Source organism: Talpa europaea (genome assembly GCF_964194135.1).
Source record: "Talpa europaea genome assembly, chromosome: 9".
Lineage (NCBI taxonomy): Eukaryota > Metazoa > Chordata > Mammalia > Eulipotyphla > Talpidae > Talpa > Talpa europaea.
This window is the reverse complement of record NC_140076.1, coordinates 100,400,087-100,415,599: the sequence shown is the minus strand read 5'-3', so window position 1 is coordinate 100,415,599 and position 15,513 is coordinate 100,400,087. Positions and strand designations below refer to the sequence as shown.

Sequence of the window (15,513 nt, the reverse complement as noted above, 5' to 3'; positions counted from 1 at the left end):
ACAGAGAAGTCTGACCTTTCTCTTACGCAGTAGGCTTTTTCAGAAGTGCTAGATTAGTTCATTTATTCCTCAGCAGTGTACTTCGGTCCTTCTGCCTGCTCTGCTCTCCGCTCTGGCTCTGGTGAATTCTCTCACCCTCCCGCGCTTCTGACTGTACCCAGTGCATGTATAAACAAAAACAAACAAACCAGCAAACAAATAAATAAAGCATGCCTCTATTAAAAAAAAAAATAAATGGGGAAAATTTTTACCTAGCTTTGATGTTTGCTAAAAGATAGAGGCAATGCAGTATCACTGAACCCTTTGCTATCTACTTGGTAACTACTGGTGTAAAGTGCAGAGCTAGTTAATGCACGTAGCCCCCAGCACAGTTTCTCTTGTCCAGCAGAAATTCCTGTAGTTTACCTCTGTGCTAACGTGAAGCTTTGATTGAAATTTACATGACTATAAAAGGATAATTCAAGTGATTCTAAGAGTGCTTTTATTTCATTTATAATCAGATCTATGATACAGAAAACTCAATTTCTTTCTTTAAGATTTATTTATTTATTTATACAAGCACTGGATACAGTCAGAATCGCGGGAGGGTGAGAGAATTCACCAGGGCCAGGGGGAGAGCAGAGCAGGCAGACTGACAAGTACACTGTTGAGGGGAGCAGCGGGTGGCAGGAGAGGTCTGCACGCCATGTGGGACCCTCACCTGTCAGGTGGGGATCAAACCAGTGCTGCAGAGGCTGCGGGCAGCTTCGCAACCCAGCGCTCAACCGCTGCACCACTGGGGAGGCCCAGAAAACTCAATTTCTAAGGAGAGTGAACTGCTTCTTGAGCTCTTCCCATCCATAGCTGGTCCATGGGGTTGACTTTATTTTCTGTCTGTAACAATCCTGTCCATCGATATATTCTATGATTTGCAGGTGCTGAATATATGAATTGTCAACCTACAGATACTGGAGGCAATTAATAATACAAAGCGTGTTTATTTGGAATTAAAAATTTGTATTTCAGGTAGAAACCTAAAACATGCCCCAAGGAGGCATAAATTTGGGAGTTTCATGGGAAGAGGAAGATGAGACATGTAGTTAAAGAAAGGAGTGAATTAGTGTTAACAAGCTTAGATTATACTTGGCTATACATAATAGGTTACTGATTCTATCCTTCAGCAAAAAAAGTCCACAATCATTAATCTTTGTGATCTGAATGACTTCACAAACAATTGTTTGCTTCATGTTTTTTTTTAAACAATTGCTTTTTGTCCCATTTCAAAGAAGGCAGGTAATGCAATTCTCTGTAGTGGCTGCCCTGCTCCATGTTTTAAATGGCTCCACAAATGTCAGCTTTTTACAGCACAAAGTGAAGTGGTTGCTATGGGCTAGAAAAACTTGGTACTGACTTAAGTAGTGGGTAAGAGGCAGATAAACTGAATGAGAGGAAGAAAACTGAGTGGACTAAAAATTGTGTTTCTTAATTCAGCAGTATCAGGGCTACATAAACAATAGAAATATCTCTTGCAACTGGTTGCCTGTTATCCTAGTTTTCAGCTTTACAAATCAAGTCATTCACCCTTTCACCAGGATTAGTTTATTGGGAAGTTAGGAAAGGTCATAGCAGAGATTTATTTTGTAATGATATTTAAGTCTAGAAGAAACATTTCTTACTTGTTCTCTAAGCTTTCTAGGAGGAAATGGAGTACAACCTTATGCTTTTATTTGACTAGTTTATTGTTTCTCAATCATGCAAATGGAAGCTAACATTTATTATCTTCATTTCATTAAAAATAACTTTTAAAGGTGGGTCTAACTTTTCTCATTTTTCAAATAAGGAGGTGGAAGACTAAGACATTTGCTTAAAGTCGCACAAAGTGATAGTTGGCAGAGTTGAGAGTCAAATACAGGTCAAACTTCACATATCACATTCTTCTTATTATGTACTTTTTGTGAATATGGTTAGTTGATTGTTGAAAGCAAATCATTTTCTAGAATCATAATCCTATGTTATGAAATCATTTATATTTTTAAGAAAATAATATGCTTTAATCTTTTTTTGAGATGGCAGTTCCAGGATTTATCCTTGGTTTTTTGGTACTTCTATTGCACGTTAGTTCTGTGGCTAATTACCCCAATGGAAAAGTAACAAAATCATGCAATGGAATGATTCCCTCACATGGTCATACTCCACGCTCTGATCCAGTTCACAACATTTCAGTGAGTCAGATGACATTCAGACCTGGAGACCAGATCCAAGGTATGCTGCTGGGATTAACTATAGTTTGGTTTTGCTCTTTTTTACTGTACATTGAATTTTTATTAATGTCAGAATTATGCAATATCAGTTAAGTCTCTTCATCCCCTTTTGGTAAAATCCCATGGTTCTAGCCATCCCATTTTTGTGTTTAACTACTGCAGGTGACTGTATTCCTTAAGTAGTATATATTTTAATTCCCATTGAGAACAGGCTTTCATATTTTTTTTCTAGCACTATTTAATGTGTCATGATTAATGGTACTATTATTCAATAGAAGTGGAAAATAAAGTGGTTTTTTTTTTTTGACTTAAGATAAAACAAACTCTTGTATAGTGTAAAGCTTATGTTTCTCTGAATTTTTGGGCACAATGCATCCTGACTCTTAAAGGTATACCTAAAATAGCATTTTTACAAACTCTTTTCTGCAACTCTAGAAATGCAAAACATTAATAGATTCTCTAATGGAAGAAGTATATAGAAAAATAAGTTTGGAAGTGCTCTCTGTGTTATATATAACATAATTCTTAGGGTTTTATACTGCAGAGCTGATGTGAAAGGGCTTGCGGTTTTTGCAGTAAAGAAAGTAGTATTTACTTTCATCTAGTGTTTTCCAAACTAATTTAATCCCATGGGCCACCTTCTGGCTGTTGCCTACCTTTTTCCTACGTGTAATAGTTATTGACATCTCACAGAATAAATATTCTGTGGGACAGTTTAGAACTTTTTTTGTCTATAGGATAAATTCTGTTTTCTCTCCTGGAGTAGTTTTGAATACATGCACCTGATCTTAATTGTGACATGTCTCCTCTAAATAGTTTCCTTTTTGGGATGTTGCTGACCCACTTAACATATCTGTTGTTCCTTTTTTCAGTTACTTTGTCAGGGCCTGTATTTAAAGGCTTTCTCTTGGAAGCGCGCAATGCTGAGAATTTGAGTGGCCTTCCTATTGGCACCTTCACATTGATTGACAGTCAAGTGTCACAGCTTCTGACCTGTGAAGATGTGCAGGTTTGTGTTTGAAATTGATTTCTGTCATTTTCCATGTTTTTTTTTTTTCACTGCAGGGTGGTGCTTAGATGATAAAGAACATTTGTTGTAGACAACTACATAGATTATTAATGGCTAAAATTTCCCCCTCAATTCACAACTGGGAATGTATGTTACAAATCAGCTTCCTAGGGAAGGTAGGACAGTAGCTTGAAGAGTTTATTGTTTTTGATATTTTATGTAATGTTGACTCGTTGATTTGTGAAGGGTGTAAATATTGAAAATAGAGTTCTCAATGAAGATCTAATTTTATCATTCATTTAGTCTTTACTTTATCAGGAGTTGTCCCGGGTGCAAGGGATATGGTGATAAACAATACTTACTCTTATTTCTTCAAGAGTTCATAGCCTTAAGTAGAACTTTTTGTTCTACTTATTGTTGAACTTCTTGCCATGTAACATATGCACATAAGTAGAATATATAACTATAAGACAGATATAAGTAGAACAGTGTGATAACTTAGAAGCACACACAGAGCGGGAGGGAATCATAGTGTGGAATGCCACTCACAGGCTTCAGGGAATTGGAGACAACTTCTTGGAGAAGGTGTAGAAAAAAATGTGTAGAAATTTTCCAGGTGAATGAAAAAAGGAAATAATGTTGTTTTTAAGAGAAAGTAATTGCCAAAATCTAATGCTACATATTTGGAAGTGTTTTTTTCTTTTGATAAATGTTCTGCATTCTATTTCTTTCTGTTAATGGAAGGGATATAAGTTTATAGTATAAACAAAACAATGAGCAGGCTCTATTAGCATTAACACACACAATATTCATTACTCTCTTCAGTTCTAAAATTTCTGCTGACTCTTAATTTATTCACAGAGTCAGCAGTTAATCTGGTATCAACCATTTGACATGTATTTATTGAGAACCAGTTCTATATGAATAGTTTTTACCAGAATGCCAAGGTCATGCAATGATAAATTACTTTGCAAAATGATAGTGGTTTCAGCCATGCTAGCTAATGAGTGACTGAATGGTAGTTCCTTTCCATTTTACTTCAGGGATCAGCTGTGAGTCATACAAGTTCATCTAAGAAATCAGAAATTAAAGTCTTCTGGAATGCTCCAAGCAGTGCCCCGAATCACATACAGTTTCTGTAAGTTAAAGTTTGCAGCTCTGTAACTAGAATAATTGAAACATTAATGATTTGTATAATTTTTTATATTTAATGGACATTCCCCTATATAGGATAGATTTGGTATATTTGATACCACCTTAGTGATGTAAGTTGTTGTTTCATCTTTCTATTTTCTCCCTCACCAGTATACACACAACAACTGGTACAGGATTTGGCACCTAATAGGCAATTAATAGATATTTGTTGAGTGAATGAAAATTTTCACTGCCTTCATACTAGTAGTCAGAGACATCAGTTAATACTTGAGTCTATATGATATGTGGATTAATAGTTTTTTTAGATTTACTCCTGTCTTAAGTATAAGAACAGGAAAAAAATTTCTGAAATTTCAATGACTATTTTGTAGTGCTAGACCTTATAGATTAGACTCTAAGAAAATAAGGGCCTGCATGCCCTCAGGATTATAAATTCATAGAATTATAATAGTGCTTCTTTCTTAATCCAGTGTGCCAGGAAAAATGGAATATAATAAAGCCATATAGTGGTTCCTTGTGTTATAGACTTTTGTTTTAAGAGGGGAGTTGTTCTCCTGTCATGTCTCCATTTTCTGCTTCACTTTATTCACAGATTACCAGTACACAGTTAAGTCAGCCTTGTGACTGTATGTTGTATGGAATATGAAAAAGGGCATGTGACTCCAGTAAGAGGGAGGTGGCTTATATAGCCTCTATATAGCTTCTTGCTCTAGCTGTCTGCTATACATGCCCTTTGGGCTACCTTGAAGAGTATAGTATGAAACGAGTTAGTAGTATCTTCTTTATATGTCAGGGAGTAGAAATCTATTCAGTTGAATCCCTGCATCTGGCATTTGTGGTTGCTGTGAATATGCCCAATGGGCAGGCAAATAAGAGAAAAGAAGCCAACATAAGTGAGGCTGAGAAAGAGGGAGAGAGTGAGAACAATAAAAATCTATTTAGTGGTAGGATGGAAGTCATTAGAAATTTGCCTGAGACAAGATTAGTGTTACTGTAAGGTGCTATTAAGTTCTTGTATCATTCCTTTTTTTTTTTCTTTGAAGTTTTGATTTGATTATGGTGGATCACAATCAGGGTTTTATCTAATCTCAATGGTATTGCCTTTCAGTGTTACAGTGGTTGAAAAGTATAAAAGCTACTGGGTGAAGATTCCTGGTCCTGTAATTTCACAGCCAAATGCACCACCTTTTACCACTCCTGAAGCTACAAGAGCACCTTTGTCAACGTTACCTCCAGTCTCTCATTTAACCCAATCAGTGGGTAACACTTTTATATTATCACCATATATGTGGTTCTGTTCTTGGTAAAGAATGGAAAGAATACTTGGAGAAGTAGCTGTAATGGATCCTGGTGGCAAGCATTTGGGTTCTTTGTAGGCAATCTGAAGGAAGTCTTCATTGCAACATTGACATAGCTTAGAATAAATGACTTGTAAGACTTAGGGTATTCAAGATGCGGTTATGAATTCACACAGTCGGCACTAGCAGTGGGTATGCTTTCATTTGAAAATGAATCTAATCAAGCTGTAAAAGCTTTCTTCTTTTTCTTTTTTTGAAAACACTGCCAAATATCAAACATGGGGAAGGAGTTTAAAATTTAAGCCAAATTTAGAGAAGATTTGGAGGAATATCTTGAAATAGTGATGATTCTTAAGTATTATTTCTTTAATGTCAGTGAGTATTGAGGAATGAATTTTCTGTGCTAAACCACAGAAATTCTTCTGCAAGTTTATCACCAAGAAGTCCATTGAGGCTGTCTAGTTTAAAAAAATTATGATTGAAAAAATATGTATTGGAAAGGGTAATGTTTATTAAATATTGGAGAGCTTTTACTGATGGCAATTCTGATAATTAAACTTATTAATTCAGAAGTAAATGTAATGAAGAATGTCTTAACACAGTTTTGTTTTCATAATTGAAAGAATAAACTTGGGCCTGAATCCTGACTTACTTACTTTCTATGTGACTTTGATTCAAGTTACTTAATTCTCTATCTCGGTTTCCTTACCTATAAAATGAGAAATAATGATGTCTAGTTTAAAGTCACTGTGATCATTGAGTGTTATAATGAATATAAAGTTTCTACTGCTTTGCAGTTAAAAGATATTCAATAAATATTAGTTTCTTTTTTCTTCCTCTTTTCCTTTCTTATCTTTTTATGTCTCTTTGTTCTCATGGGGAAAACTAAGTAAAGTACTTGTAGCCTATATAATCTCTTACATTTTGCAAAGTATGAAGTCATATTTGATTACATTATTATTGTTACTCTTTTATTTAACCAAACAGACCTTTTGTTTTTCTCTAGTTCAGGTTTAGTCTTAATGCTTATTTATTTAAAGTTGCACTAGGGAAGTAAAGAGATTCCCAGTAGGAAACTGTTGAGTAGATTGTTGTCTTCCTATATGTTCACAAAAAAGGCTTTCGTTGGAGCTTTTTATTATATGTCTGTGCTACAGACTTTACAATCTCCCATTATAGTTAGTTTTATTCAGTGCCATAGGATTATAGCATTTACAGAGCTAGAAGAGACCTTAGGGTCTAGTTCCTTAAGCCCCTTTTATATAGTTGAAGGTAAGAGAGAATAAGTTATTTAGTAAACATGGTGGATTAAAGGGGAGAGGAGAGACCCAAATCCTTGTTTGTTAGTTTCTATTGGCTTTTTCCTCCTTTATACTATGGTTGGGTATAAGTTCCTGTAAATTTTTTGTGTATAATATAGTCCCTAGTTCTTGCTAATATTTGGCCTTTGACCCTAGTACCTGACACAGAGCTCCTAATACCCTTGTAATTTTCTGCATCACAGAAGTGTCTATGATAAAGATAAATCCATTGGAATTTACTGGTTGATAGAAGTGTCTTTATTTTCTCATGAGGTAACTCTTGGTGGGGTTCTACACAGGGGCTGATCACTAGAAAAACTAAGATTGGGGTTTATAACCCTGCCCACCATTCTCCAGAGAAGGAAAAGAGCTGAAATCGAGTTAATAATTGGTTATAACTACATGATGAAACCTCCATAAAAATCCCAAAAGTATGGGTCTCAGAGAGCTCCTATGTTACTGAATAATTTGTGGCGGTGCTGCCTCTGAGAGACCTTGCCTCTTCCCACAGACCTTGACCTATGCAGGATGAGAACTTCTGTCATCCTGAGTTCTATTCTTTTATACTAAATTGGTAATCTAATAGGTCCATTGTTTTCCTGAGTTCTGTGAGCACCTGATAAAACCATCAAATCTGAGGAGAGGATTGTGATAACCTGGAATTTATGACAGGTGACAACCTGGGGTTTGTGATTGGCATCTGAAGTGGGGTTAGTCTTATGGAACTGAGTACTCGTGGAATCTGATTCTAAGTTCAGGTTGATAGTGTCACAATAGAAATGAAACATAAGACACCCAGTTGGTGTCTGCATGAAACTGCAGATTTGTTCAGTGTGGGAAAAAAATTGGTAGAGTAGAAGAAGAAATGAGTGTTTTTTTTTCCCTGTATAGTTTCCTTTACATCTGGTTACATAGTGTTAATGTTTAGTTCTATTCTGAAATGTACTGTCACAGCCCTTTCTAACAGATGTCTGCTTGTTTGCTCTGTCAAATTGTAGAACTGAGATTGAAACATTTTCTCTCATTGCCATACCAAGAAGCTCTCAATTAAATCATTGTTGGTTGTTCTTGTTTCTGCCCCACTAACTTCTTAATAATATTCTATGGAGTGATGGTATATGTACAAGTGAACATTTTTTTATTATATTGCCTTAATATTAAATTTAAACCTAAATTCTACAAGCAGCATCTAGCTTCTAAACATAGAACCTTGCTAAATGTTATTTGCTTGCTTTTGAAAGTTCTGTCTGAAAACTAGAGGATATCCTTAAAGAAAGAATGTCAATGTGGACTTCAATATTCCTTGAAACTTTGCTCCAGAACATAATTAACATGAGATATTTTGCATATTAAAGGAACTTTAATATTCATGTATAATTACAGTCCAACTAGTGTGACTTCCAAATTTTAATTAAAATTAAGTTTAAAAGTTCACAGCCTAAGTGCTGTGCTGACCATTTATAATTTGCTTTGTGTCTTTTGTTCCTTGATTTGAGTAGTTGTCATGAAAAGCTGTTTTCATTGAAACTTGTGCTTCAAAGTAGTGGCTCTTCTGTCATTGGGAATGAAATGCTTGTTTGATAATTAAGACTTTTTTTCTCCTGTCATTTTTCTAGTTCAGTGCTTTAGATTGTGGTACCAAGAAGTTCTGCATGAGGAGTCCTTTGAACTGTGATCCAGAGAAGGAGCGTGCCTGTGTCTTCTTGTCCTTCACATTGGATGACCAATCAGTGATGGTTGAAATGAGCGGTCCTAGTGAAGGCTATTTATCCTTTGCATTTTCTTACGACCGATGGATGGTTTGTACCTCTCACTTACATACGTGGTAGTGAAAAGAAAATCACTGGAGTGAGTTTGAATCAACGGTGGTTTAACTCTTTATTCCAGAGTCCATTGATCATACTGTAGGGAGCCGTGCAGACTGAGGGACAGGAGAAACATAAAACAGAGTCTAAGTTAAATAGCTTTAAGTGTTGCATGTTTTTGACAGTTGGGCAGTTCCATAGTATCCTAAGGAAAGATGGAAAATCATTTTATTTTCAGGGGATTTGCCGCTTTATTTTTCTATCTCTATTGTCTACTTATCCTCTATGATAAAGCAAGAGCTGTATAAAATCTCATGTTGCTTGTGATACTTTCCAACTCCTAGTTGGTTGATCAAGTGAACAGCAGTGATTGCTCGTGGTGTCCCCATTTTGATAGTCATCAGTCCATTTTCCAAAGAGAACTGAGCCTGGCATATCCAGGTAAAGATGTGTTTGTTACCAGTAGACTCCTTTGTCAGGTGTACAGAAGGTGGTATTTGTTTTAAGCTAATTCTTTCTCCCTTGAGTAGTGCTATATGGACTAGATGATTTTGTAAGTGGAAGCCTTGTGCTGTGGTGTGGAAGAGGAAAGTGCTGCATAAGCATCCTGATTTCCCAGGGAGAAGGAAGGAGAATATTATGGCTTGGACCTGTGGAAGTCCTGTTCAAGCAAGGTTGGCAGCAGGGGGTGGAAGACCACCACAAATGGCGCCTGTTGTCTCTACATTAGCAAAGACAAGAAGTCTTTTCTTGAGAATTTTCTTCTTGTCAGGTTCTGCATTTAATAGCACTTCTTTAGGGAATCAAATGGAAAAAAAAAGGAAATCCTAGAATTCCAAGGTTTCTTGATAGAACTAATGTTTTCTCTAAAAGTGCACTCTAATCACCCCGGTCCTTGTACTTGCTGGTTGCCAGTATTTCAGGAAGCCAGGTGTAACTGTTTTGGGGGGGAATGATATTGAAATACATGTCTGTGAGTATATATTTTACTATATAGTTCTAGAATTCACTTGTTATATATTTTTTTAAATTAAAGGATATACCTTAAACCTAGGAGATACAATTATTTCATGTACATGTACATGTTGTGCTATAAAAAATTTTAAGCGACAAATACCCAATGGTGTCACTTATATACGGAATATAGAGAAACCAAACAAAGGGCCAGGTAAACTCAAACTTAAAAACTAACCCTTGGAAGCTGACCCCAGAGCTGAGACTTCCAGAGGGGGAGAAAGAAGAGCAAGAACAAAATGGGAGAGAGCACAATGGACTCTGGTGGAGGACTCTGGGTGCTTTGGTCATGATATGGTCATGATCGGTCATTACACCTGGCGGGGAGAGCCTATACTGAGAAAATACTAATAACTACTTATACCGGTGGTACTTAAATGAAATAAAAAAAAATACTGAACCAACCTTACCTTAAAGAAATAATGCAACAAAAAAGAAGACTGTATAAGAATTATAATTTTTTCCCTTTAAAGCTGCCTTTATGGGAAAATTTAAATGATATTGCAGGTGTTCAAGACATTTCCCCCATTTCCTTTTTATAATCGCCATTAGAGACATCTTGCATATTCTCTTGGGTATTCCTAGTGCTGGCAAAAATGAACCAAGCTTGGTGCACAAGTTGGATCATGAGGCTCGGTTAAAAATAAAATCTGAGTATAAAGTAATAGGGAAAGATGGTGGTAGTACTTGTGTGAGTGCGATGGAATGGGCTATAAGGAATTATAAAGGTGAGTCCAACAGTGATAAGCAATGGTAGTCATGGTGGAATAAATGTGTAGTTTCATTAAGATTGAAGTCTAAGATACCATATTCATTTAGATATATGTTCTAGTCATTAAAAAAAAAACTAGTCTTTTTTTTAGTCAAATTTAATGTAATTGTACATTAACACATTTCCTTTCTGGTCTAATAAAATCTGTCATCAAGAGAGGACACTATTGTTGCATTGAATGTGGTGAGGAGTAGCCTGCAGGTAGGCCAGTTATTTTTATTCTAAGGTGTAGGCATAGATGACACAAAAGCATTTATCTCTAATTCAAGATAAATTTACCCTACTTAGAAATCTTATGTTTCTAGTATAGTTATCATCAAAAATGTTTATAAAAAAGACTTAATTATGCAGGTGCAGTTGATTTACAGAGCAATTCCATTTAATGATTAAAATCATCTGTACACCTGTTTGCTTAAATTGGGGAAAATAAATTATCCTTAAAATATTTTTGAAGTAGTTATTTCTATTTTTAGTTGTTATTAAAAAAACTTTAGGATATTTTTTGACTTGCTATTCTCCTTAGTATGTAATGTAAATTTAAATACTGAAGTTACCTTATGTTATGAATACTGATAAGGTAACCTAAATTATACATTATTTTCAATTTGGTATGTAAATTAATGATAGCAATTGTTTTGGTATTAGACTCTATCACTAAAATTGATTAAAAGTATAATTTTCCATATTTTTACTAACAACTTGCTAATATCTGAATTTTAACTGGATTTCAGAGTACAGACATCTTCCCCAACTCAGATATTTTGTTAAATGATGGGAAGAATATTGTGTATACAAACTATACTGTCTTTCATTCCCTCTGTGTGTGTGTGTGTGTGTGTGTGCATTTGTATGTGTAGATTGATTTAGGAGGTGTACATAAACACTTTTCCTCCTGAACTTATTTGAAAATAAATTGTAGATACCATGACATATTGTCACTAAAATTTTCAGCATGTGTCTCCTTAGAACAAGGACTTTTATAATTACCAAAATAGCTTTACACATTGAGAAAAGTGGACAATGACATAATAATCATGTGCAGTGTATGCAACATAGAGTCTAGGTTCTAATTTCCTCAGTTATCCCAATTAAATACTTTATAATTAAAAAAAATCTTTATGATCTAAGTTTTGGTAAGTTATCACTCAATACATTTAATTGTTAGGTTTCTTTGTCTCCTTTACTTTAGAATAGTTGCTGTACATTTTTACTTGAATATTTTTTCAGGCCAGTTGTTTGGTAGAACTTCCCAAATTTTCCATATGTTCAAATTAAGACACTTGGCATAAGTGCTACATAGAAATGTATTTCAGTGCATCACATCAAGATGTACATAATGTTAGATTTTTTTCATTATTAAGTGCAATCACTGGCATCTATCAACCTCTCTAATGTGAAGGTATATTTTCTTCCTTAAAATTAAGTAATCTGTAAGGTGATACTTTATATGAATATTCTGTTCTCCAATAACATGCTATCAAGATAGTGATTTATTTATGTTCCTTTCCTGAATCAGCAGTACTTGGGTGGCTGCAAATTGGTGATTTTCTAATTTTTAATAAGCTGGCATTCTTTTGAAAGGAAGAGCTCTCTTCTCTGTACTTTCCCCTTTGCTTTTGGAGTAAAAGTCTATGGACTAATGAACTACTTTTGTCTATTACCATCATTCTTTTTAAAAATTTTTTTATTTATACAATAGCTAGGGAACAGGCCAGAGGCATGGGAGGGTGAGAGGATTCATCAGAGACAGAGGGGGTACAGAACAGGCAGATAGACAGACCGAAAGCACTGCTGAGGGAAGCTGCGGGTGAGACAGGAGAGGTCTGCTGCGCCATGTGGGAATCTCCCTGGCCAGGCGGGAATCGAACCCGTGCTGCCGACGCTGTGGACAGCTTCACAGTGCTGCTTTCAACTTGCTGCACCACCAGGGAGGCCCTACCATCATTCTTTTTGATGCTCACATTAACCCAATTGTGATCTTGGCAGTCCCTTCAGCTGACTCTGCGCCCTTTTATGTGTCTCCTTTAGTTTTTGAGCATGTCTTGTTTTCTGATGTAACAAGATGCTCTCTGCATCTTGGGTGCAATATGTTTGACTGTTACAAATCTTCTAGATACTTTTGATTCTTTCTTGGACATACTTCCTTTATTTTATTTATTGCCTTGCCACTGTCTGTGATTTGGCATATACATTTATTGTCTTCTCTCTGGACTGCTGTGGTAACCTTTCATTAGTCGTCCTGCCTTCATGATTTCTACTTTCCATTTCATCATTCAACAACCACTAGAGTGCTCTTCCCAACACACAATTGAGATAATTTTATCTCCAAATCCTTTAATGAGCCATTAGCATTTATAGAAAAATGTTCTATAATATAGAATATATATAATCATATAATAGTTCTATATAATATTATAATATATAATATATGTAATATAATAGTTGAAACCTTATCATCAATTTGTCTCAAAATCAGTCATTTTGTTATATTGAAATTTGTTTTAAATAGCAAAAGGATTCTTACGCCTCACTGATGATAGTTATTCTAGAAGAAATAGATTGTTTAAATCAGGGATCAGCAAATATTTTCTGTAAAATTCAGGTAGTGACTGCTTTAGAATTTGCAGGCCATGTGGTCTCTGTAGTAACAACTATGTTGTAGTGCTAAAGCAGCCATATACCATCCATAACTTAGGTGTGGCTGTGTTCCAATGAAACTTCATTTATGGATACTGAAATTTGGATTTCATGTATTTTTACTTGTCATAAAATATTTGTCTTTTAATTTTTAGCAACCATTTAGATATGTAAACAACATTTTCAACCTGTAGCCTGTGCAAAAATAGGCATCAGGCTGAATTTGGCCTATATGTTCTAGTTTGTTGAGTCTTGGTTTAAATCATGACAACTCTAAATTCCTTAACTTGAGTTGGACTAATTCTGAGTTGACTGTAAGGTGGGTGACAGTGAATAATTGCTTTGTTGTGATTATGTACTTGAGAATTCTCAAAAGTGGAACTTTAAAAAATGAACTAAAAACCTCTTAGAAATCATATTCAATTTATGGTGAAATTTATTATGACTGCTAAGTCTTTATCTTGTTTAAGGAGTTTAGTACTAAAGCACATAAATGACATTATTAGATAGTTTATGGAGAATGAGTTAGAATAGGTGAAAGGACTGAAACTATACACAATAACTTAAAATCCAAATTTTTCGTTTGTATCATTCTTTTGTACCAAAGTGTGCTTTGAAACTGCAATCTGCCTTCTGTTAATAAGGTCTGACTTTTAGAAGTCCAATGCGCTATCCATTGCGCAACAGAGCCCGGCAATAAGGTCTGACTTTTAGAGCTAAAGAATATTGGAGACTAAATAGGATAGATTAAAATTTAAATTGACAAAATATGTCTCCTTGAGCTCAGATATTTTGGTCTCAGTATGTAATAGTAAATCTGTTGAGTGTATACAATTTTAACTATTTGATTACTGTCTCCTATCTTAAAAATTATCCTCTAAAATTCAACATGGGCTTCCTTGCCCCTCCCTGGCCTGGGAGTCCCACTTTATTTCTGTTCCTCAATAAACTTTTTCTTTAAAAAAAAAAATTCAACATAATGTGGTACATTTACAGTCACTAAAATTTGTAGGGCATAGATATGTACAAATAAATATCCAGAACAATGTTCATGATGAGTTGATAATAGAAAAAAGGTAACAAAAATGTGTATTTTCCCATTTGGGGAGAAAAAAATTTGTATAAATACAAATAGGTTTAGCTGAATATATATGAAAGTTTAATAGTGGTGTTCAATTAGTGATGGGTTAATAAAGATTTTACTATTAAATCTATATTTTACATGGAAATTATTTTTATGACAAAATTATCATTTTATTAATTTAAAAAAATTTTTACATTATTGCTCATTTTTAAACAATATTTGCTTCCCCCACCCCCTCAGGTGTAGTCCCCATAGAATTTCCTTCACCAATGCACCCGTGCCTTATCACCTCAGTCCCCCGTGTTCCTCCCTTCTCCTCCCCTGCAGTATGTCTGACAAATTATTTTAATTAATAGATTGGACAGTCAGTTCTCTAGAATTCATAGTATCATTTAATATTAAGTTAGTAAATGTTTTGAAAGCATCAAATCTTATTTGATTTCATTAGGGATTTAAATAATGTTGAAATTTCTTTGAACTTTTCTCATTTGCAATTATTTCTCAGGGTGATGATGATGCTTACATGTGTATTCATGAAGATCAGATTGTGCATATAAAACCTTCCCATCTGATGGGGCGAAGTCACCCTGTGATGGACCCTGAGGTAGGAGTGAAAATTCTGGGGACTTTCCCTGGGTCAGCCCACCTTTTGGCTGTACTGCAAGATAGCCTGCTAGCCTCAGGAAGCATCCAGCCCAAGCAGGGGCCTGGCAGTAGGTTCTCTTATAACATTTGGGAGAAACTTTTCTGTGATTTATTTTTATTTTGTTACTATATATACTTAATACAGTGATATATAGTTAAGGTATATGTAGAACATGATGCTTTGATATACATACACGTAGTGAAATGATTGACTATAGTCAAGTGAATTAGCATAACCATTATCTCATTAGTTACCGTGTGTGTATATACATCCATATGTAGACTTATTCATCCTACATAACTGCAACTTAGTACTGGTTGACCAACATTTCATTTCCTTTTTTATGCGCTAAATTGCAAGATAGATTTTTCTTTTTCTTTTTTTTTTTTTTAAAGATTTATTTATTTATTTATACAAGCACTGGGTACAGTCAGAAGCGTGGGAAGGTGAGAGAATTCACCAGAGCCAGAGCGGGGAGCAGAGCAGGCAGAAGGACCGAAGTACACTGCTGAGGGGAGCAGCGGGTGGCAGGAGAAGTCTGCGCACCATGTG

General features: G+C 35.2%; 1 protein-coding gene across 1 annotated transcript in view; it reads left to right on the top strand.

Moving 5' to 3' along the window:
* Window positions 1-2,045: 2,045 nt before the first annotated feature.
* Window positions 2,046-15,513, top strand: part of FRRS1 (ferric chelate reductase 1) — a gene marked incomplete at its 5' end in the record, with an annotated part of 37,960 nt that continues 24,492 nt past the window's right edge. The window contains 6 exons of the mRNA XM_084243670.1: window positions 2,046-2,241; window positions 3,113-3,249; window positions 4,293-4,387; window positions 5,513-5,660; window positions 8,620-8,802; window positions 14,821-14,919. Of these exons, the coding sequence (XP_084099796.1) occupies window positions 2,046-2,241; window positions 3,113-3,249; window positions 4,293-4,387; window positions 5,513-5,660; window positions 8,620-8,802; window positions 14,821-14,919 (858 nt within the window). The remainder of the gene's footprint in view (window positions 2,242-3,112; window positions 3,250-4,292; window positions 4,388-5,512; window positions 5,661-8,619; window positions 8,803-14,820; window positions 14,920-15,513) is intronic.